Consider the following 25201-nt stretch of genomic DNA (forward strand, 5'->3'; position numbering starts at 1 on the left):
ACTGAAAGATGCATCTTCAAATGTAGATCATGCTGTGTTCAAATTCGGCTTTGCTGTGGAGTGAGACTGAGGTGACTTAGTGCAGATGAATTCACTTCCATCTGCCCTGGCTGTGGTCTAGAGCAAACAGCTGGTTCTCAGAGTTGCTGACAATGCCATAGCCATTGTTAGCACTGAATTCTCTCGTGTGGTAGCGATGTCATTTCTCCAGCAGATGGCTGTAAAATGTTCCACACAGGGCCCAGTGCTATCCTCTTTGTGGGGTGAGCTGCAGACACAAAAGGTAGCAATTCACTTTGAAACACTGGGAATGGGAGGAAACTACCAAACTCCCCACAGGGATTCCCCTTCAGCCATTCCTGCTTCATCAAAAATATATTGAGAGAAAAAGATCCCATTTCCATGTTTTTAATAGTCTCTGAAATCATTTTGCATGCTGTGTTTAAAAATACATGGGACAATAAATTATACATCTAGGCCAATATATTCAATGATAGGAACCTAATGCTAAATTCCTGTGTGTTACCTGATATTCAGAAGTGCTGAGGACCCTGAAGCTCCTGGAGGAACTAGAAGAACTCATTGCTCAGCATTTTGAATTGCTGCTTTTTTTGTTGGTGTTGCTTTGTTATTGTAAATGGCAGCCATAAGGTGGGTCTAGCGGTCTAATTTTTATTTTATCTTTTAGCTCAAGCTGAGTGTAGCATATCCAATTTCTAAAAGGTCTCACGTGTGAGTCATTTGGCTATTTCTACCCTATTGAATATATGTATTAGAGTTTGTCTGGTGCTCCCATCATATCTGCTGCTATTAAAGATCTGGGCTGGGGAATCTCACCTGTGGGACCAAGGAGCATAGAAGACTTAATCACCATATGATGTGTCAGAGTGGTTCCTTTGAAAAAGGACTGAGCCACACTGGAAGAATGATGTAGGAGAGCATATATTGACACTGACTCTTCGGAATTTGTTTCACAAATGAAAAGCCCTGAATTTCTAATGCTGCCTGAGAAGTACATTTTCTATACAGTGATGAAATTTAATAACTGCACAATATGAGGTATCAGTATTGTCTCTCAGTGAGTTTTATGAGTGTTTGCAGTACTGGCTAGAGTTCTTGCTGCTTTTAGAGGCAGTATATAATGCCCTACTGGCTTGCTCCATTACTGTTTTTCTCCAACAGAGTGATATTATATCCTGGGTCTTACAGGGATTAAGTTATCTGAACCATTTAAAACATTTACAAAACAAGCACACAGGGATAAATATATATCCTTGAAACTCTAAAAGTGAAAAAAAAAGTGTAAGGGTTTGACTATTCCACAATGTGAGGCTGTGAGTGGAACAATTGATTTAATTGGGAAGATGAAAGGTAAAATGGTTAGTATAAAAAAAAAATCCAGTAACTGTAGCACTAACAGTGGCAGTGAATACATTTAGAGCAACAGAAAGATTGGTAAATGAAAGATTAAAAGGACATGGATCAGCTGGTCTTTATCATAGGCAAGTAACTGACTCCCTTGTCATAGATTATATCATTACATTATCACCTGATAAATCCTGGGTAATGAATTGGGCTGAATGCAGGTGTTTAACTCCTGTCAATATCTGTGCCATAGAAAGATAACAGAAGCTATTGAAATTATAACTATTCGAGGATTTTGTATTTCTTATCAACCAATTTCAATAAATTCTATGAAGCTCTAAGTCCATATGATAATTTCTTTTGAGTTCCTGTCCTAATTGTTACTTTGCCCCCCCCCCCTTAATTTACAACATAAACCAATTTATATCATCCTTAAATGTAATCTATTGATCCTCATATATACTGTTAAGAGGCTGATGAAACATGGGGAATTTCTTGATTCAGCATTTTATTCTGTTTTCTTGGAAACTCACATTATGGCCAGACTAGGTTTTAATATTTGAACTGGAAAATAATGTCACCATACCCAAGTTATTCTGCCTGTACTGTACTAAAGACTGGAAATCACATCACTGACACATAAGTGGCATTCCTTAGATGTGCTCCAGCTGGAACAATATCCACTTCAAAATGCTTCGTGAACTGAGCAAGCATCTAAAAATTGGTATGAATTTACACTAGCAAATTTACAGCCTATTTTGTACATATTTATTTTTTAAAAAAACAATGAAATAAAAATGACATTGTTAAGCTTAGTGGCTAGATAAATAAGTCAGGAAGGTGGAAATCTCAGTTCAGTTTCCAGTTATCAGTTGTTCTCTACTGTTTGTAAGTGAAGACACTTTACTTTTCTGGACCTCAGTTCCCCCAACTGTAATACTGAAATAATAATAATGTTAGTCTAGCTTTTTGCAAATTGCTTTGGGATCTTTGGACTGAGATGTGAAATAAGCACAGAAAATCCCACCTGCCCTGACCAGAGAAAATATTTACAAACATATCGCCTTCATGAAGTTTTTAAATGTATGTACCAGTTACAAGTCTAGGATATTTGTTGTAATTTGGAATTTGAATATGTTTTGAAATGTTTTTTATTTTTTAGGTGATGCAACACTGTAAAAATACAATTGCCTTCAGTGGGAATATTTGTATGGTTGGAGATTTGTGTAATCTGTCAAAAAAAAAAATCAGTTTCAGCAAACCTGACTAATTTTATAGCTATAAAAAAACCTAATTAATTTTACAACTGACAATCTCTGTATTGTCTTTGTACAGCTTTTTTATATTGATCTAAAATATTCCTCTAGAATTTTTAGCCCTGGAGATTTCAAAATTCTGTTCATTAAAGCACAAGTTTTGACCTTTTAGTATTAACATCAACCCCTGCCAATCTCAGGAGGCTGTTTATAAAGCCATTCACTGTATTCATCAACGTGGTCCCACACTGTGTTACAGATGAACTAAGCAGATAACAAGAATTACTGCAGATGATTAGGCTTTGGTAAAGTTCATATAGAATAGAGAGAGAAAGAAATTGCTGTGGAATCCTGATTGTCATGTTCCATGTCTCACTCATATCCTTTCCTTTTCCTCACTCTTTCAGCTCAAGAACAACAATCACTTATACACAGCAACCAGGCTGAAAGCAGCAGAACTGTCAGTGAGAGGACACCAGGACCTCCTCAGGACCCCAGTGGGCCAGGTCAGCTTTTATAATTACTGTTACTTCCAGCCCAGTCACTGACCACAGGACTCACAAAGATCACTGCAAAAACAATTTCAGAAAAATCCCTATCTGCTGAAGGGACCTGAATGAACCATTTCTACCAGTCATGGTTCAGCGGTATGCTGCTCTGATAAAGACAGGCAGAAGAAACTGAATTTAAACGTACCACTAGCTTAACATTTATAGAGTGTCTTGTGACTAAACTAGAACCAGGAAAGTAATTCTGTCAGGAAATACCTGAACTGCTATATTACTGAGTAAAATATCTTAATTAACAGAAAAAAAAAACCAAAACCAACCAAACAAAACAACCAACCAACCAACCAAACAAATACCAACAAAAAACCAACAACAACAACAAAAAAAAAAACACCAAAAAAAAAAAAAAAAAAAACCACAAAAATCCCCAAACAACACAGCCAAAAAACTCAAAACCAAATCTAGGAGTAGTATAGACCAGCACTGATAAGAAAAGAAAATGTAATGATGTTAATTGTATTATCTGAATATGTGAGTATTGTTATACATTTTCTTATAATAATCAGTGCTTTATTAAAAATCAGTACAATGACACTTCAAACTTTCCCAAGGGCAGTTTGGGTGTGTTTTAAGCTCCTCCATCTAGAAAGATCAAATAGCCAAGCAACACAGGGACAGTTTACCACTTTATACCACAGTTGTTTGAGACTGTTTCTTATTACACTATTTCTTTGCTCACTACTATGTTTACTTCAACCTATCTAGACCGTAAGGTTTGGGAACATAATGTCAGTGTTTTCTTGCAAGGGTATGTGCAGACCTCAGCACTGTAAAGGCTTGCTAGTAACAATAATGCTTTTATTCGAATAGTGATATACATTAAGAAGTTACCTTAGATAACTGCTGCATGAAAAGCTTTTCCACTTCTTAATCTATAGAATTATTGGGTGTGCTTACTTCCCTTTATTTTCCATTACCATCAGCATGATTTAAAGTTTACCGTCACAAATGTTCCAGAAAATTAATTTCATAGTTGTCTGCATAAGTATTCATGGGAGTGGAATTTTATTCATGCCAGACATGTTCGCACACTCACTAAATTGGGAGCAGAAGCAATCATAGTTTATCAGATCATTCCAAGTGACCATGAATTCAAATATTAAGTGTTCACTATAAAGAAACATGAAAAGGTATCTATGATTTAGAGGTATTCGAGTAGTTGACAGACTATACTATATTCCAGTCTGTGCCACCTGAAGGTGTATATGCCTTTAAGGGTATAGAGATGATGGTAATGCAGAATTATTTAGAAAGTCTGTGTACTCAGAGAACTGCCAACAATCAGCATATCGTGTTTAAATAAAAAAAGAACTATGTGAAACATGCTTGAATAAGGAAGTTGTTTGACAAAATTGTTCTCTGCTTATGATACACTCCCCAGCAATGACTGAGACTACATTTGTCAGGTGAATTTTTGATGGCAAATTGTATGGAATTTGTTTGGCAGTGTTCTCTGCATATGTCAAATGAGCTTGTAGTTTACATGGTGAGGAGCCAGAAGATGGACAAGATGTGAAAGACAGTGTAAAGGAGGCATGTTCCTTGAACTTTCTTACTACTTCCCTTTTCTTCTGAATCTGTTGATGTTTCAAATACAGATATCTACACTGGCTTTTTGTATAATCATCAGCTGTTCCACACTATGGTGTTATTGTCACTCACACAGTTGGCCTATGTCCGAAAATATTTTATGGAATCAAATAATAAGGCAAGTTATGTTCTCAGGTGTGTGTGTTGCAGTTGTCAATATACTGTCTTGCTGCTGGGATATTCATGCATGCTGGGTGAAACAGGATGTCAAAATCTACACTGACACAGGGTTTTGTGTACACATGTATGTATTTATGTTCATATATGTGTTTTACTTTAAATCATAATAGACAAATAGAGAAATCAGAAAGTGTAGACAGGAGAGGGAAAGACTGAATCTGGTATGGGATATATAGAAAGGTATTTTCAAATGGTAGTTAGGAGAAAGCTGTTGTCCCTTGGTGATACTGTGTGAGCAACTAAGTTTCCCAGTGCTGGAGGGAGGAGAATGTTGTCTGGTAAAGCAGACAGGATGCATATGAAAAAGTGGGCTTGATCAATAGAGCATTAAAACATGCCACTTCTCTTAGTAGGAATTCTATTCTGAAAAATAACTCAGAAATTGGAATCTCAGAGCTCCATGTTAATTGCTTTTCAGTTATTTTTCAGTCAAATGGGGTCAGTTTAGAAGGAGAGAGATACCTGTTATGGCTGCCAACCCTGCAGACGTGACCTGGAGCTGGGACTGACTGCCCTGGTCTGTCATTCCATCAGCAGCTGTCAGGACTCTACAAGCCAGGTTCTATTTCCATCATCCAGCCATACCACTTATAAAGCTCACTTTCAGGTTCACCTATGCAGCTTGTCTTCCCCCTCCAGTAGGAACTGACAGAAACCAAACTGAAGAAAGCAGTGCACCCTGCAGGTTAGTTATCAGTTTGGGTGACTATGCATGAGCCAGTAATTAATTTAAATCACTTCCTCATAGTAGCAATTCAACCAGGAACAGAATTATCCAGACCTGTCTGTCACAGATTATGATTTATTATGATGAAGAGTATTCAGACAAAGAAGATCCATCAATGGCTTGTCTCCACAGTGCCATTAGGGAGAGCTGCCAGACTCTAAACTAGGTGGTTGAGTTATAAACACAATTTTGTGTCTGTGTAAGTAGAGACCGTGGGCAAAGTAAATGTCTGGAGATGCTAATATCCTAACCTTAACCAGCCAGCCTTATTCACCAGGCTCTACCAATTATGAATTTTACAACCAACATGCCTCTACAGGAGAGCATTCTCATGAGTGTTGGCTTCGTCTGTGCTGACTGGGTGCACTTAGTGAATTTTCTGGATTTTCCCAAATGGTAGCAAGTTATGTGTAATACATCTATTTTTTACATACTAGAATTTTGAAGAATAAGAATCTAGTCAGAAGAATATGTCCTTTTATATAAAACTTGGGTTTTTTCTGTGGTAGCCTTTAGGCCCCTGTGCTTCTACATGATTTTTGATTATAACTGTTTACTGCCATGGGAATAGACACTGATGCCGTAATGAAAAGTGACATAAGCTCAATAACAATACTGTAAATTTACACTAATGAATATGTGTATGTACTGCTGAGGAATCTCTTGCATAGCAGTTTATTAAGTCATAGTATGGTCTGAATCATGTAGGGTAATACATCATATGTCTAAGGTAGCCTGTTTAGGCTGAATTGTTGAAGGAACTGAAGAGATTTTGTGGCTTTGCTTACAGGAATTAGACCATTTAATTTTACCAGCATCTTCTGAAAATCCCAGACTGAAGTCTCATTCCTGTCAACTGTGATACTCAGATGGCTAGCTGAAGTCATGTGGAGTATTAATCTGCAATACCAAGACCTTCTTCACAACCACCTATCTTAAAAACATCCAGCTAGGTTTTTTATACCTGAAGAGACTACAAGTATCATGAACAATTTAGAGAAGTTTTAAAATAAACTTGACTTCAGAAGTTGAGCATCTTTTCTTAATGACAGACTAATGATTATTCCAAAGTCATTTATCTATTAGTTCTTTTTCTGCCTTGCTGCTGTGTTGAACAGGTCTTTATTTTGATGCCAACACTGAAAAGATGATGTATTCCTTCAGACAGAAGACCTGCAAATTTATGAAGCTATGTTATAAATGGAAAGTAAAAATCAATGCTTTTGTGATTGTGCTAAAGGAGATAGACTAAATGAGATAGACTAAATGAGAGTTAAGTGAATACTCTGTAGGGTGCTAGGTGGAGGAAGAATGGCATTATGCTGATTAAAATATGCTAACCATTCAAAACACTCTTGTAGAATTATAAATACTTCATAATGGATATGGATGCTTCAGTAGTTACGTTTCTGCTGTGCTGCTGAATGTCACTTATACATGATACATGACAAAAATCAGGATGATTCACTCAAGAATAAAAATTCAGAAACTTTTCACCCCGCTTCTAGCTAATGTGTCTCAAGTGAATTACACTTTCTTTCCTCCCACTCCACAATGTTTTAACACTACTTTTTTTTTTTTTTTTTTTTTTTTTTTTTTTTTCCCCCTCCCTCATTTTGGTCTCTGGTCAAGCACTTGCACAAAAAATGAATGAGAAGATTAGCAGCCAAGAGATGAAACTGACTTTTCTACAGAAGAAGGTTGACAGCATTGCTGCTGCGATGAATGATGTGAGCAAGATGCTTTCTTCTCTGGAAGGCAAAATCAATGAAGATAAGGGCAGAGACTTCCAGTCTTTTCTAAAAGGTAAGAAAAATAAATTAATGTAATCACTCACCCAGTTAAAGGTGCCAGAAAAAAACAAGAGCTAAAAATATTCATAAACTATCCTATTCTATTGCTCAACATTTATAGGGAAAACTCTTTTTTTTTGGTTTAATTTCATAATAGAGGGATTTGTTCATTTCAACATTTCTTATGGTGTCTTTTATGGTGACAAAAAAATTATGTTCTTGGGTACTACATTGTCTACATGGTAACTTAAGTCACTATCAAGGCATTTTCATTTAGAGCTTCTGCAAATATTCCTATCCCTGTATTTTGTTTATCTAACAGCTGCTAAAGGATGTAGTATTTGCTTTGCTGCCAAGTCTAAGTAACATTCTTTAATACATAATTCACATATGCAGGAGAAATGTGTAAGGAATTCTGTGGTGGTTGTATTTATAATATGGCAAACATCCTGCTGAATAATTTTGCCTCAGATCATTTTAGGCTACCTTTGATAAACATCTGTACTCATGTTGGGTAGATGAGAAAGACGCAGCCAGGGATCAGGTTGGGCAGTCCCTCGCCAGCAGAATTATGCATCCATTCTTTGTGAATTCTGCAGCAAGATCTGTTTGTTACCCAACTACAAATGGTGCTTAACAATCAGATTGGGACTGAAGCTTTTGTTTCCTTGATGTTCAATACTTTTATAATTTTTCAGGATTTTTCCCCAAACTGATTGTATTATACACTTTATAATTCAGAGGACTTTTCTACTGTTTAAAAGTAGGATGAGAGAACTGGAGATCCTTACACTGAGATAAAAATAAATGAAACAATAAGGGCTTTTATATCTCATTCATATTTACCAAATGTGGTACCGTTTCTTGTATTTTCAGTCCTCTGTCTCCCGAGTTGCTAGTGCCACATGCTAGATGGCTCTCTTGTACCCTGGATCAAGCTTATCCCATCTCTTGCTCTGTGACCTGCTTTCACCTCTCCATATATTGCTAGATGGCATTCTTGACCCTTGGGCCTACCTTTAATTTGTCTTTGAATATTTCCCATTTCCCTTCTGCTTTCTCTTCATTCTTTTTATATTCCACTTATTCTAGCTGTCATTTTCATGTTATTCCAAGAGGTCTTTTGCTGCATTCTGTGTTCCTGCTTCTCCATTTCCTATCTATATTTAAGGGTCTGAGTCCTAATTAAAATGTGCAGTACAAAAAACCCTGTTATTTCACACCTCTGTGCAAATGCATTTCAAGCCTTTATTGTTTTTATCTGCAATGCTCTGTATTATACCTACTTAGATGAAATCTCCAGTTGCTGGCCCCTTTTTGAATTATGTTCTCAATCTATCTCCTAATCAAGTAGCTCTAATGAAAATGCTGCTATCAACTATTTACCTTTACTCTAATTATGGGCACTCCAATGCAGGTTATTCTTGGCTTGCACATGGATAAACAGCAGGGATGAGGGAAGGAGGTGAGAGAGAACAAGGTTACTGTTTCTGTTGGCTTGTATATGTAATGTCAAAAGGCAACTGCAGTTTCTGTCCAGGGAATATCAGTCAGTCATATTACAAGTGGGCAAAGAGCATCCTAAAGTAGCAGGAGGTGGAAGGAGTTCCCATTCGGTCCTCTGTACCTGCATACATATGCGCAGTATAGGCACATCAGACTTGCTAAAAATTACTCTTAGAAGCTCATCTGAAGCAAAACACAACGTTACCAACTACCACTGCCATTCTGAAGCTACATGATTTCAAAGCACAGTTAAGTCTGTAGTTGCTTCATGCTATTCAAACTGCTGCCTTCTTCCCCTACTTTTCCATTTTCTTCCCATGGTGCCCTGGTGCCTTGCTCATATCCATTAATCACCATTTTTCTTACCATAGAAATTCTAAGGGCTGCCCAGCTTTGTATCGGGGTTTGTTAGGAGTGAGGTCTGTTTCTGTGAACAAACAATTCAATACAGTTTACAAAGTCTTTATTTCTTGGTTTCATCTGTAAATACACTTTGGTCCCACAAACCCGTCGTCTGTTGATACAGGGCAACACAACACTCACTGGAGTAACTGATATGCTCCTCTAATTTGATTAGTGAAAACTGTTGTGCGTTTTTTAAATTGTTTTCAGTACTCAGGAGATTGTTCCTACTTTTTACTTAGAGAAAATAATTCGGTCTTCTCCATTTAATTTAGTAAACTCTGCTTACTTCTTGTTATTATTTCTTCTTCTTTTCACTCTACACCAAGCCTTTTTATAGACTCCTTTCATCTTCATTATTAAAACATACACTCCTTTAAAAATGGACTCAACAATGGAGTGTTAATTACTTCCCAGTCAGAAATGTCATTTATATATCACCTTAACTCAGTCTCCTGTGTACATACATTTATTTTGCACATTATTCTTCAAATAATTGAAACTGCAAAGGGAGTATATGTTGACACAAAGTAATTACACACTTTGGATTTCAGCCAGGGAGTTCAAATTAAAATTTATAATCTCATAAAAAGTGCAAGAGATCTTTAATGTTCACAGGTAGTTTGAACATTCCTATTTCAAAATGAGCAATGGAGAACTGTAATTGAGTTAAGTCCATGAATGTGCTCATGTGTATTCTCAGCTCAAGCTTAAAAATATACCCAACTGTCACCAACAACACAAGTTTGGGCCAGGTCTTTCTGTGGAGAAATGTGCTCCCACAGCCCCTGGTGAACTTTGGAATAGCACTCACCTACCAGGTACCTAGCTGCCCCAGCCAGCAAGTAAGGGAAAGAAACCCAAAGCTGTCTGTTTTACCAGGTTCCACCCCCTTGATACTAGAAGAACACCTGAAAACTAGAGCTGAGCTCCATACACCACCTGTGATCCAACTAAATAGAGCAGGAATGGGAAAGAGCGATGCTGGCAGTTTCTCAACTGTCACGGAAAGAAAAGGCCAGTATAGATCTTGTGGAAGACTTCTCGCAGCGGGATGGTCTGTTATCAAGATTTGTTGCTGACATGAAGAAATTGAATTAATTCCTCATAGAAGCTGTAGAGTAACCTTGTTTCTTTGCACAGGCATTAAACTTCTCTTCACAGCTCATTGTGTCTCTCAAAGCAGAGAACATTTTTCAGCGTCATAAAGTACAACTGATGTTTTGGTCAGGTTAATGGTTTCTCTACATGTCAGTTGTTTTACTCTGCATTCATATCTTGGTTCTTTGTCTCAGCTTCCGGGACATCCTTATTTTCAGGTATCTTATCTTGCTGTTTTTCCTTCACTGACAAAGCTCAGTGCAAGTGTAAGTGTGCACATTCGTGTGCACATTCATGTATATCCATCTGTCTAGTCATTCACTTGTTGTTCAGGTAGTAAAAAATAAAATAATAAAGGCAATCTCAGTATTATCACTTTGTTATTTTTTATACTTTGTCTTAAAATTTCTTTGACATCTGTGACAACAGTTGACAGTAATTCAGTTTATTGATTAGGAAACTTCATGCTGTATATCTGAAGTGGCTCTTTGCTAGGCTGGCAAACTTAGTGCACCTTGCTGTTATATCCTGCCTTGAAAAAAAAAGAAAAAACATCTGAACAAGTGTGAGATTTCTCCCCTAAGCATTGGAGGTGTTTTACCATTGACTGAGACTCATAGTTCATAAAAAGCAAATGTTATCAACTACTTTATCTCTGTTTCCAGCTGGAGATACACGCACAATTCAAATTACTCTCCTGAATAGAAAAAAGCATTGTCTTTCTCTCTAGCTTGCTGAACAAAACCATTTTTATTTGGAATCCTTCTGCACCCCTGGAGCCCAAAGTTGGATTGGATTTCATGGGTCTGATTTCCTGCCATTTTACTGCTCTTGCTGAGAATGTACTTTCAAATCAGGTTTCAGAACATGCCTTGCTGTTTTAGAGATGAAGCAATAAAATCCAGGCTATAGAAGTAATTGAGAGGAAAATAGAGGAAGGCAACAGAGAATTTTTGCCTTTATCAGTTCTGTTTTAATCAGAGAACCAGTGGTCATCAAGACATTGTAGAGGTTGAAGGGTTTAAGCATTATATCACAAGATGGCTGTAAGTGTTCACAGGGTTTGGAAAAAAACATGCAAACAATGCTTCAGTGTTTTAGCTGGACAGAAGGGCTACATTTGGAGAACAAATTAAAATATCCTTCTAATCTCACACCAGACCAGAACTACTGCTCTAATTAATTCAAATATGTTATGCAGCACTCTTGATGAACACTATTTTATGACTGTCTTAACCCATCTAAGGCTGTATGGGAGACATATTGATGTTATTCCCAGGAGCAGAATTCCCACATGTTCACCTCTGCCTAGTGCTTTTCAGGATCAGTATTCCTAGGCGCTATATAAAGAGTTGTAGTATGCAAGACTAAAGGTTTGTACCTTTAAAATGTCTGCCTTTTGCAGCAGTTGTCATGTTACTAACTTTAGACATTCAATAAGGCTATTCTTTTTATTTTGCTTCTCTCTCACTATAGTGTGATGTATGATCACTTATCACATACAATACAATAGAAAGGTCACTTGACCGTAATGTTGATAGAGGAGGTGTTTTTTCTTACGTTCCCAGTGGAGAAAGGACACATCATTTTCTTATGAGCAAGCTACAAAAGCACACAGATCTCCATTTCAGTGCTCAGAAATGGCTTAGCTAGGAGGTCAAAGTTGATACCACATGCAGAGTCTGAGTTTGCCCTTTCAAAATAATAGTAAAACTCCCACTGATTTCAGGAGAAACAGGGATGAGTCTTCAAACACCATTAGCCACCCTCTACCTTCCTCAGCTTTAAATTTTGCTCTATGGGTGGGTAAACTGGGGCTTCTGTACAGCACTATATTTGCTCACGTTGTGGAAAAAAATCAGATATGCTAACACAATTGGTTTGATTGTTTTCATATTTCCCCTTTTTCCAAAGGTCTCAAATCCAGAAGTATTAATGAATTAGTCAAAGACATTGTCAGAGAAGACTTCAAAATATTTCAAGGGGAAATGCAAGAGAACGTGGCTCAAGTTTTCAAGACTCTGTCTAGTTTGTCAGATGACCTTGAAAATACAAAAGAATTAGTCAAGTATCTGAATGAAACACAACAAAAATTTGCTCAGGAGAAAGACAGTGGTCCAACAAAGCTTGACATTCTGGAGCTGAAGAGTCATATGGTGCAGATGAAAGATGAAATGACCCTCACTTGTGGCAAGCCTATGAAAGCTTTACAGGAAAAGCAGAAATCCTTGGAAGATAACTTGAAGCATCAACAGTCAAGAAGCATCATTTATTATGAATCTTTAAATAGGACTCTTACTGAAATGAAAGATGCTCATGAACAACTGTTATCAGCTGAACAGTCTTCAAGCCAAAACATCCCTTCAGCAGATAAAGTCATGGAGTACAATATTACAGAGTACATGTTCACACTGCATGAGAAAGTAAAGAAACAAGGCGTGATGGTGCTACAGGTCTATGATGACTTAAGAGCCCAAGATAGCAAGATCAGCAATCTCAGTCTTGCACTGGAAATTCAGAGAGACTCTGTTCTGGGGGTCTGTGATGACATGCTGTCAGAGAGCAGAAGGGATTTCCAAACACAGCTGGCAGCAATCCAAGAGAATGTGCTTGTCCTAAACAAAAGTGTCTCTGACCTGGTCCTTCCATTGGACAGCAAGATGGACAAAATGAATGAGCAAATCAATGATTTGTGCTATGATATGGAGATCCTGCAACCCTTGATTGAACAAGGGGTACCTTTTAGTCTCACTTCGGAGTATGAACAACAAATACAAGCTGAAGAAATCAATGAGAAGCTTGAAAACCTCACTACTGTCATTAACAGAATGAGTTCTGCAATTAAGGAGCTTTCCAAAACTCAGGAGGGACTTAAAAATGAATCTCAGGCTTATCAGGAACTGTTTGAAAATCGTGTTAATGAATGCTCCATGGAAATAGAAGATGGATTAAACAAGACCATGATAGTAATAAACAATGCTATTGATTCTATTCAAGATAACTATGTACTGAAAGATATGCTGCATGCTCTAAGAAATGAGACTGAAGTCTGCTGTGGCAGAGCTGAGAAACTGGACAGCCTCCTGGCTTTCATCCCCCAGTTCCAACAGTTGAACGAATCCCTCCAGATGCTACTCATTGGCAAGAAGAATGAATTCCCTCCACAAGTAGTGCCATCCCTTGCTGATCTTCCGTACGAGAAGTCTGGCAATAGTATCCTCTACAATTTCCAACGAGTTTTCTATATTTTAAATGATACATCGTCAAAAGTGGACAATCAACAACAAGATATCAGCCACCTGGAAGAAAAACTACTTGACTCTGTGGAGGAATCAAAGGACCATGAGGTTCGCCTTCTGAATGTGGAGTCAAAAATTTCTAAGTTTTTGGCAAACAACTGTGTCTCATTGAAAAAAAACAAAGCTGCCTCAACAGAGAAAGAACAAGTGGCCCCACTTCAGCTCCAGACACTGAGTTCCAGGATCAAGGCCCTGGAAGCCAAGTCGATCCGCTTTTCAAACAGCATTCCACTTCTGAACAAGACTGCTCATGAAGCCTGGGGACTGTGTCAGGTTATCAACAGCAGCATCCAAAAAGTGAATGAGAGTATACCTGTGCTAATTAAACTTGCTCAGCCAGATATCCCCCTGCTGCAGAGAGGCCTCAAAGAGCTCATTGAATCTGTGCTTGAAATAAAAGCAGGATCTATCTTGACAAATCTAACTCAGCATGTTGACATATCAGTGTCAAATGCAATGAACAACATCACCAAACTTCAGAAGCAGGTGAAACCAGGTATAAAGAAACCAGCCCCAGGGAAAAAAGGAGCAACAAACATCACCATGAGCCTGGCAAGCCGAAGTCAGAGAAACGCAGATAATACTATAGATCCAGGTAATGCATTTTACTAAAAGTTAGGGCCTTTGCAATAGAGGCTTATGTAACCTTTGTGATGCACTTGACCAGAACTTGACTGGCAGTGAATAAAAAGTCAGAAGATTGCCATAAGGAATGTTTCAGAGGAATTTGAGGTTACCCTAGTCTCTTGCTTACAAGAAAATGTATTTTTCTTATGAGACTGCACACACGCATCGAGAAGCTCCATTTGATTTTCCTCAATAAATTCACATCTGATCAGTTGTATGTGATCAGCAGTATGTGCATGCACATACACTCAGCTGAGAACCTGACCTTTCAAATGTAACTGGCAATTTAGACAAAATCTAAACTACAAGAAATTTGTGCCTGCATCTCAGTTAGCAACTTCAGTAAAAAACCCACACAAGCTGAGATAAAAATCTGGAGTTGTGTCAGTACTTTGCAGTGTCAGTGGGGATGAAGAATATCAAAAACCTGAGGCAAGTGAATACTCCTAATGACTGTAATGAGGCTTTTGCCAGGTCCTTCAGTACTTCATTGAGATTATTAGTGCAGTTACAATTACAACAGTGTGTTTGTGCAGAATCGGGAGCCCAGCCAATAAAGCAGGTTTGACTCAAGTCAGTCCGGAGAACAGCTCAGCTGAGTAGGAGCCACCATTCTTAAAAGGGACATTTTGAATGTGATTCGCTTCTGAACTTAAACATTTTCATGTGAAATGAATTCATATGGATGAATTTGCAGAAATACAAACTCTGAGTTATGGCTTTTGGAATCAGACTTGACTGAAAATCAATAACACAAGCTAATGTTTTATGGAAATATATTTTCTGGGAAAATACAGAAAATGAAGGGTGGTTAAGTAACTAGAAGTCCTCAGAGGACTCTAATTCACATTAAAATAAGTGAGATAGATACCCAGATACTTTTGAAGCCCCAAACTAAATCTTTTCTGTAAAGCTTTCTTAAATCTATGAACATTTCTGAAATTATATTTGGTCCCTATTTAAGCAGAGGTAGGGGTAGTAAGTGCTACTGCTCTTGTTCATTTGCTAAGACCGTGAGTAATCTCCTTTTCCCTCTCCCTCTCCATGCCTCTTCCCTCCATTCCCCACCTCTCTCCTTCATTTCCTCTTGTCCTAGGTACAGCCCTTTTCAATGGAAAGGATCCTTTTTAAAGCCCCAGTCCCATGTGTAGCTTTGCTTCTGCTGAAAGCCATCCTCACTGAAGAATTTCAGTCCTTGGTTCCCGTTTCAGTTAGAGAGGACATGCAGCTATTCCAACAGGCAGTCACACTTAAAAAGGCACCAGGATTTGCCAAATTCTTACTACAAAGTAATATGAATATTTTGATACTAAAAATGACAATACTTTCTCAGTCATTTCTGTTTTCTGCCTGTTCCTGCCACTGCATAGGATGGAAATTCAAAACCTTTGTTCACAATTAAAATCAAGGGAAAATGAGATATGATGCTTTTGATCCTTCCAAAGTCTTCTACTTTGTTGGAGAATGTCACTAGTGCTACCTGCCTGGAGCACAGGAAGCTGCCAGCTGCTCTGTTTTTCACTCCACATTAATTCATTAATGTCTTTCCTATTTATTATTTATCTCATGCTGAATTTTAACAAGTAGCTTGCTTGATAACATTGGATGTATGCTCACTCTTACAGAAAGTGCAGACCTTTGCAGATGTTAAAACGCCCTATTTCTAATCAAGGTTTCTACATAGCAATGTTTATGCAGACTTTTCCATCAGTAATGAGCTTTTGCACTCAGTGATATTTCATACCTAGCAAAGTCATACATTACATTTCTGTAAGTTAAAGAAGTAAGAGCATTATCTTAATTAACAAGTATCCATCTTCTCCCTGGGTAGATTTTAGTTCTCTAGGAAAGCTTTTTCTCTCTAGGTTCCAGGAGACCATCCTGAGGTATTTGCCGATCCTACTAAAGTTTCTAGAAGAAATCCTATGGCATGTTTGACTAATAATATAATGTGTTTGATCTGAGATCATCTTTTTCAATTCAAAAAGAATAGAGTTAAATTCTAGAAAGAGGTGAATGACAATTCTCATTGATTCCAGTATGCTTAATATTTGATCGTACTCTAACAGACTGGGATTTTCGTTGGCTTTAATGTGTTCAGGATTTGGCCCTGATGTAATACTTTCCTCAATAGTTATCTGAAATCAAGGGGAAACAATGTGAGTTTTCATTGTGTATGCAGAGACATACAGCTTTGCAGACTTGTTATATTGTTGAATGAACAAAATAAAAGGTTTATGTCAGCTAGAGGCTGCAATACATGTACGAGGGATGAAAAACCTAACACTTTACCTGATACTAACTGTAATGGCAACCCGGAATGAATAAAAAAGTGATGGCCTTAAGATAGCCTCAGGTGTCTAACATAGGGGAGATGACAGCCTTTAAAGAACAAATATACACCAAACTCTTCATCAGTCTTGGTTACAGATTATGTCTGGCCCTACCTTCCAATGCCCTGTTCTACTGCAGAAATGCATGATGCAGCGTGAGGGCAGCTTAGCTCTGTTCCCATTTTCCCATTGCCATTTAGTGCTGTGTCTGTTCTCTAGGGAATCTAGAGGCTGCTGTGCTTTCCAAAGGTGAATGCACTCTCCTGTTTCATGTCTTGTATTAGTTGTGGGTTTGCTTTATTCAGATTATGGCACTCTCCCATCAACATGAATAACTGAGGGTGCAGCTGTGTTACGTTTATGTGTTTAAAACAGTGCATTCATGTGAGAGATGTAATTACTTTTCATTCTCATTTTCTCTGTGTCTTATTTCTTATTGTGTTTTCACATGATTTCTCACTCCTAACAGAAATGCAAGCTTCCATTGTTGCTTTATCATTCAAGCCTGCAGTAAAATTAACCTATTTAAATATTTTCCATCTTGTGTTCTAATTGCACAAGTTTGATGGTTATTCTAGTTCAGTTTGATAACAAATACTTCAATTTTGCAGATTGAGTCTTTAAACTAATAGATAGATAAAACTGTTTTGTTATTTTTAATTTAGTGACCCTGAAATCATCACACTGGAAGTATTAGATAGCTCTGCTTAACAGAGAGGCAGAGTTGCCAGAGTCCAAGTAGCTCAGATCGGCCTTGACAATCTGCCCCCACCCAAAACTGGAGAGCACAGCTGAGGCACCTCTCCCCCCTTGCTTTTTGCCCAAAACCACTGCAGGTGAATCTTTGTGCCTTTTTGCACCGCAAACACCCCACGCAGCGTTTATGCCTGAGTTCCCCGTTGGGACCCCGAGTGCACCAATTTCCTTAATTGCCCCGGGGTGTCCTGACCCAGACCCAGACTGCACACCCTGCCCATGGGCCTGGGCTCCCTGTTTCAGCTCAACCCGAGATCCCAGGCCTTTTCAGTCGTGCTGGGCTGTGACGGACGCCAGTTACCGTGATCAGCCTGCCATCCTCTGCTTGTCACCTCTCCAGGTGAGGTGCCAGCTCTGCTGTCACCCTCAGTTCCTGAGGGTGCTGGCCACAGGCGGGCTGCCTCTCTCCTGCTGCTCCCTCACATCCAGGCTGTGGGGGATGCTCATCGCTTTTATCACTGTCAGACAGAGATCTCTAAGCCAGAGGTGATTAATAACTGTAGACCGACAACCAGTCTGACCCTGTGCGAGCAGGGTGGTTTAGTGGATTCTCAGCTTCTTCCAATCTGCCAGGGATTCCTGAGAGACTGTTACTGACAACTAAATATAGAGAAAATGCTAGTAAATTACTTTCTGTTCAGACATTTCCAAATTGAACCACTGGAGTTACTCCTTTCCGTAAGGATACCATTAAATTGCTAAATATTTGATTTGCTTCTAAACAACACCCCAGTAAATACTGACAGAGCTTCATTATTTGTTTGAAGATTTGTTTGTACAGCGTTGGCAGTCTATTTCCCAAAAGAGCTTCTGGCTGCTTGCCCTCACGAAGAGTAGCAAAACTCAGCATTAACTGTCTCTCCTCATTCCTACCACACTGAGTGTAAATTGCAACTGCATTCAGTGTATTCTCTGCTATTGATAGCTGCAATTTAAGCCTTTAATTAAATTTATAAAGTCTCTCTCTTTTATTCATCTACACTACTAAGCTGTGAAAGATATAGGATATATCCTAAAAATAGGGTATGTACTATAGTAGCAAATTCTTTCCTCACCTGATCTTCTTGGCACCTTTACCCTAGGCAGAGAATACAGACAGTGTCTCAGGATGGCCTTCAGCAAGGAAAAAAGAAAAAGGAAATACTGAGCAGAGGGGAAGCCTCAGCCAGAATTGACAGCAAAACCATGCTATTGTAAGATCACATGGAAGTTACAGAGACATTACCCACTTAGTGGAGATCTAGGGCATTTGCCTCTTACTCTGAAAATCCTAATTTGACTTGAACCTTTTCACAGCTTCTAGTTCTAGCAAATGGAGCAGGCTCCCCAGCTACTGTTAAGCAAAGCTGCACCTGGAGGGTTAATTTATTGTAGGTAAAGCTATATCTGAATTTTATTTAACTCCAAGGTTAAGTTCAGGCAAAATCATCCCTCAGCAGACTGTTAAAACACTAGTCTCAATCTCATTATAATTTCCTTTCTGTGAACTTTTTCCTGTTTCTTGGATTTACTTCTTGTTTATGATAAATAGAGGCCAATTAGCAAAGAGGCTGCTGTGTTCTTCCACAAAGCTTGTGTATTTTGGGAATATGATAGTCAGCACAATCAGTTGTTTTCCTTCCTTTTCTGTTTTCCTTTCACAGTTGGTAGATATGTGGATGCTTGGTAAATATGAGTGAAATGTTGTGGATGCTTGGTGAATATGAGTGAAAAATAACTTCAGCTGAGTGTGCAGCAAAACTATTATCTGAGAAGAAAAACATTATTTTCTCATGTCCGGTTGCCTGTGCTGTGACCCCAGTCCTGACAGTCCTAAATTGCTTAATTTCAGGCATTACAGGATGGATGTTATTTTCTGTGACAAGAATTACTGTTGTGTTTTTAAGTCCACATGCTCCATCAGTGCAAATTCAAGTGGCACTGTACAATGTGCTTTTAGCATCCTGCTCACTGAACTAAAATTTATCACAGAAATAGTTTGCCTCAATTCAACAGTCTGTGAAATGGCTGGATGGGAATCTGAAGATAACTGTGGGCATTACCAAAACATCTATGTGAAGATCCAATCCCTGCCAATAAGTAGACCCTTTTATGAAAGGCTTTTTCAGTTCCCACCTACTAATCCAGATTTACTGTCACAGGACTGTGTGGAGTTCTCTTTCCAGAGCTCTGCTGATAGTTTCTGGCAAAAAAAATAAGGTTTATTTTCTAGAACATCTGACTTTTATTTGACTTCTATTTTTATTTTCATAACAATCTTTAATTTTTGATGTGGCTTGAGTGTTCTTCCCCCCAAAGTGCTATGACAATATATTATATAATTACACTCAGTAGTTACTATCTCAGACCTCAGCAGCACTGGACCAACAGATTTCTCTGTATCAACTGGGCGCGATGTGGCCAGCTCGTAAATAGTCAGGAAGAGCAGCAAAGACATCCTCCGTGAGGGTGCTCTGCAAAACCACCTGTTTGGTGTCATTTGTGTTGCTTGCAATACAAAACTTTTACAGCAATCTTAGTAGATACCCTGGAATTGAGTTATTTATGGGCAAGGACAAGTACTGGAAGTGGTTTGGATAGCATGTTTCCTCACCAGTAATCAGGCTCTCCTGCAATGGTTGTGACACATCTGGGTGAGCAATGTCATAGACAGGACAGTCCAAGCTGTACACCAGCATTACAAAATCTGTGCTTTGGTATGCCCAAGGATAAGCTGGCTCTGTCTAGAAAGAGCAGCCTTCCGTGCCTGCTCTAGTGAAATCAAAACAAAGCACAGATTTATCTGAACCAGCAGGAAAATATTTCTTTTGTCTCACCAAAAGAAGGAACTAAAATTGAATATGTCATTATTGTCTCTTCCAAGTTTTGCTGTTTGTTTCTGAAGGACTCCTGCAGTATAGTCAGCTCCAAGCCTCTCGGCACATTCCCATTGTTAGTAAAGATTAATTAGCTGATCCAACATATTTCTTTAATCACATGATTGCAGACCACTTGGTTTTTACTTGTGTCTTGTTTTGCTGTAGTGTCTGAGGGCTACCATACAAGAAGGGAAGAAGGTGGCTGAGCCAGCTGTATGGGGATCAGCACAGAAAGTCTACTGCCACTGTGACCAGCTGGAAGGGGGAAATGAGCAGCTGATTCTGGGTGGATTGCAGGTCTCCATTATCAGGCTGTGGAAAGGAGGGGTGGATTCTCAGCCCCCCCAACTCCCCCTGGGAATGAGTATCTTCCACACTGACTCTGTCCTGAAGGCCATCTGTAGGGACATCCTGCCTTAGATTATTATGGAAAGACTTGTGTAGGGAACAGGAGAAGGAGAATTTCCAAATGCTTGGCTGTAGCCAGGCTTTGCTGGCTTTAAACTTATATTGCAGGGAGGGAGGTCATTAAATTAAGGACAGGAGGGAAAAAATGAGGAAGGGCATGTTGGTGATTGTTGACGGGTTTCTTGGACTGTACAGTCACAGCTGTTTAGATATCCCAATCTTTTGATGGTTCTCATAATATTTGTTGAGATGCTCCAAAGAAGTTAGATTTGTAATATCTTTCATCTTATATTACATGTTCTTGACCCTCTGAGACAAGCAGGATTCAGCATTTATAGGTTATTCTGAATATCTTGGAGACTAGCTGAGGGCTGTTCTCAGACAGAGAGGGAGGCTGGACTAGCAAAGGGTCTGAACATCCTGGACAGGATCCGTAGCTGGCCTTCGCACAGAACCTCGGCAGAAATTTCACTGCCTTTATGAACTGACAAAAAGGCTTTACAAAATACTGCAAATATGGGAAGTGTCACTGTAATGACATTGAAGCTGAGGTTGTTGGGTTTTCTCCTTCTCTATCACAGGGCAATATTCAGCTTGTGTCAGTTCCCCGTGCCAGAATGGAGGAACCTGTGTCAACGACAGACAGAGTTTTATTTGTGCTTGTCGCCACCCCTTTGGAGGAGTCAACTGCAGTACGAAGCTGACGAACGACAATTCTCTGAGTGTTGGCAAGTAAAGAATTTAGTAGTGCAATATGCTGTCAGTATGGGCCTCTGCCCCAGGGCCTCATTAGAGAGCATTTTCTGGTCAAAGGTCTCACATTTCACTTTAATGAGTGCCAACTCAAGTAGTAGTGTCCTCTGTTTTGGTGCTGAAGACATCAATCCTCGTGGGTGACTCATGATCTCTTTCTTTAATATGACCAGACAATGGGATTAAATTGGGCTGGGACCAGCCGTAATAGCTGGAAAGGTCCCTGCTGAATTGTGCAGAGCAGGAGGGTGTGCAATAGATGTATTTGAACATGATATCATAGAATTTGAAGGGGGAGGTAAAATCATATCACTGGGGAATACTAGCTTCAGCATGGCCATAAATGCTCTATAAATACCAGTAGCTACCATGACGTGTGGGACTATGGCCTCAAGGAGTCATTTCAGACATGCCTCTGATTTTCATCAGCAAAGGATGCAGCCCGTGAAAAATATTTCAGAAAAGAAAAGTGGAAACTCTGCTTATCCAGTCCAGAAAACAAATTAATAATTTACATCCATGCCCCATGGAATGTGAATTTTATGCAGCTTTCAGCAGCCATTTGGCTGATTCTCACACATGACAGCATATGAATAGTGAATGAAATCATTTGTACAGTGGCAGGGAATCATAGTGTGCAGGCTCAGCTTGAAGAGAAAACCATATACTTTTATTCCCTCATTTAACATCAGGAGTGCTAAGCCTCTTCAGTGTTTGTCTAAGATTTGTGGAGAAACTTCTTGGCTTCAGTGCATACAGATGAACAATGAAAGAGATCCTGGGGTGGGAACGACTGGGGAGGGGGAAAGGAGGGAAAGAAAGAAAACAAAAAAAGCAGTTCCCTTAATTATAACATACTGTAGACAAACATAAAGTTCTCTTGCTGTTTCTAAAATTATTCTTTCGTGGGTACACCTAGAACTAATTGTGCAGAAAATGACTTTTTATACAATACAGGACACCTCTGTGTTTATGCAGAAACACCATGTTTACGTTGCTCAAGCTACTGGATGATGTGACTTCAGAAAAGCTGCTTTTGGTCTTCTGGCTGGTCTGAGTTGCCTTTCTACAATGTAATATTACACGAAATTGTTCTTTATTCCTTTCCAGATTTTTCAAAAGGATCGTACAGGTATGCACCTATGGTGGCCTTTTTTGCCTCTCATACATATGGAATGACGACTCCAGGACCCATCAGATTTAACAATCTGGATGTCAACTACGGAGCTTCATTTGCCCCAGCAACCGGGAAGTTCCATGTTCCATATCTGGGGGTCTATGTTTTTGAATATACCATTGAATCATTTAGTCCACGTGCCTCTGGCTATCTGGTCATTGACGGAATAGACAAACTCACTTTTCAGGCTGAGAATATTAATAGTAACAAGTACACTGACAGAGTAATTACGGGAAATGCTTTATTAGAGTTAAATTATGGTCAAGAAGTCTGGCTCAGACTGGCAAGTGGCTCTATACCAGCCAAGTATCCACCAGTAACTACATTTAGTGGTTACTTGTTGTATCGTACCTAAGTCAGTCATAAATGTAAGCGGTTACCACCAAATGAAGCAACCTGCAGGTGAACTTATCTTTACCTTTAAATACTTTGTTTCTTTAACAGCTGTAAGTTTCTCAAAGTAACTGTCATTTAAGTAAATGGTGCTTGAAGTGCTGTTTCTCCAAGAGGTTGCCTGGTTGTAGCCATATGCACATCTACAAAGAGAGCCCACAGGTTGGAGATGGCGGGGGGAAATAAGCATCTTCCTTATATAAGCATGACTGGAAGCACAGATCTACTTATGTTCTACATTTACATTGCATAACCATGCTTACTGAAGGTTGCTGAGAATCAGTTCTCAAGGTAGATACAAGCTGGTTTTGATTTTTCCTTTGCAACCTGAGTGCATACCAAAGGTGATGGATACATTTTGATGACTCGGATGCTGGGTTACTACTTAGCTCATTGTATCAAGTGATAATCATGTGTTTATATTCTGTTTGGAAAAAAATATATGTCTTTTTCATTTTACCTGACATTATTCACCACATACCTCGATATGTTAGCGCTTAATTGATTCATGATTTTTAATGTAACCAGTAAACTGTAAACTAGTCTTTTATCTAGCAGAAAAAATCAAAAGGGAATACTTAAAAGCTGCATGTTGATACATTCAGATTAGAAATAAGGTGCTCATTTTTATCGGTGAATATAATTAATCATAAAAAAACATTATAATGGATTTGCTGGAGTTTCCCTGTCACTTGAAGCATTTAAACCACAGCTGGATTTTCCTTAGGTGATATGTTTTTAAGCAAACATGGCTACATTGGCTTCACACAGATTATAGCATGTAAACTCTGGCCTATGAAGTACACAAGGTTAAATGAGATGATCATAGTACTTTCCAAGTCTTCTTTGAGCTCTATAAATCCAAGATTTTGGGTTTTTTCTGCATTATATTAGCTAACTACTGAGGCAAGATGAAATGAAATTCAATCTCCATAAAAAAGAATGTGATTTCCAAGCACCAATCCAGTAAAAAAATTATTCTTAGCTCATGCTCTGACTGCCTGAAAAAAAACCCCTCAGGTTTGCATCCTTACCAGTTGCAAGGTCTGAGTTGCCGTCGTTTCTTGATATCCCATCGACGGGTGTGACTGACCAGGTTTGTTTCTGGTTATTGCCTTTGTTAACACCAATTGATCAGGTTTTATATCTCTGTGTGTTTGTCTCCCTCCCTTTCTTTATCCTCCCAGCTGAAAAAATAAACTTTCTCACACTCCACATGTCCTTACCAATTAGTGCCAGGTTTGTGATCAACACTACCTCCCCTAGCATGTGTCAGGCAGGTTCGTCTCTGCATGTGCTTGTTTATGGCTCCTTTGACCAGCTACCCTTAAAGGAGCAGACGCTCTCCTTCCATGGCCCTCACATTCAGTTATTGTTAATCAGCATGCTCCAGAGATCTATGCCAATTCCTGAAGCCTAGAATGTTTTGAAGCTGCCTGCTTTATTTTGTTTTCCACTGTCAGGAACTTTTCTTGAAAACACATGAAAATCTTCAGCTCTCTTTTTAGTATTACTTAATGTGCCTTACTAGATCTTAAGATGAATGTGCATGAAATGACTGAATTCTCCCATTCGCTGCGTGGATAAGGGAAATCACAGCATCTTTCATCAAGTGTATACAACTTGTCCTGGTTTCAGCTGGGATAGAGTTAATTTTCTTCCTAGTAGCTGGTACAGTGCTGTGGTTTGGATTCAGTGTGAGAACAATGTTGATAACACGCTGATGTTTCAGTTGTTGCTAAGTAGCGCAACTTACCCTAAGTTAAGGATTTTTCAGTTTCCCCGTGCTGTGCCAGCGAGCCGGTGCACAAGGAGCTGGGAGGGAGCACGGCCGGGACAGCTGGCCCGAACTGGCCAAGGGGATGTTCCACCCCATAGAACATAGTCCTGCCCAGTACATACACTGGGGGGGGGGGAGTCAGCTGGGGGGCAGATCGCTGCTCAGGCATCGGTCAGCGGGTGGTGAGAAACTGCATTGTGCATCACTTGTCTTTCCTTGGGTTTTAACCCTCTTTTTCTTTTTTATTATATTCATTTTCGTTGCCGTTATTATGTTATTTTATTATTGTTGTTGTTGCTAAATTTTACTTTATTTTAGTTATTAAACT

At 39.0% G+C, this 25201-nt stretch overlaps 1 protein-coding gene across 1 annotated transcript in view; it reads left to right on the forward strand.

The window, feature by feature from the left end:
* MMRN1 (multimerin 1) overlaps positions 1–24787 on the forward strand; it is a 46729-nt gene extending 21942 nt beyond the window's left edge. Inside the window, exons 4-8 of the mRNA XM_032999389.2 lie at positions 3029–3127; positions 7320–7493; positions 12404–14383; positions 21352–21498; positions 22634–24787. Of these exons, the coding sequence (XP_032855280.1) occupies positions 3029–3127; positions 7320–7493; positions 12404–14383; positions 21352–21498; positions 22634–23055 (2822 nt within the window). The 3' untranslated portion in view covers positions 23056–24787. The remainder of the gene's footprint in view (positions 1–3028; positions 3128–7319; positions 7494–12403; positions 14384–21351; positions 21499–22633) is intronic.
* Positions 24788–25201: the final 414 nt, after the last annotated feature.

This window comes from Tyto alba, unplaced genomic scaffold (genome assembly GCF_018691265.1).
Source record: "Tyto alba isolate M040663 unplaced genomic scaffold, T.alba_DEE_v4.0 Super-Scaffold_6, whole genome shotgun sequence".
Taxonomy (NCBI): domain Eukaryota; kingdom Metazoa; phylum Chordata; class Aves; order Strigiformes; family Tytonidae; genus Tyto; species Tyto alba.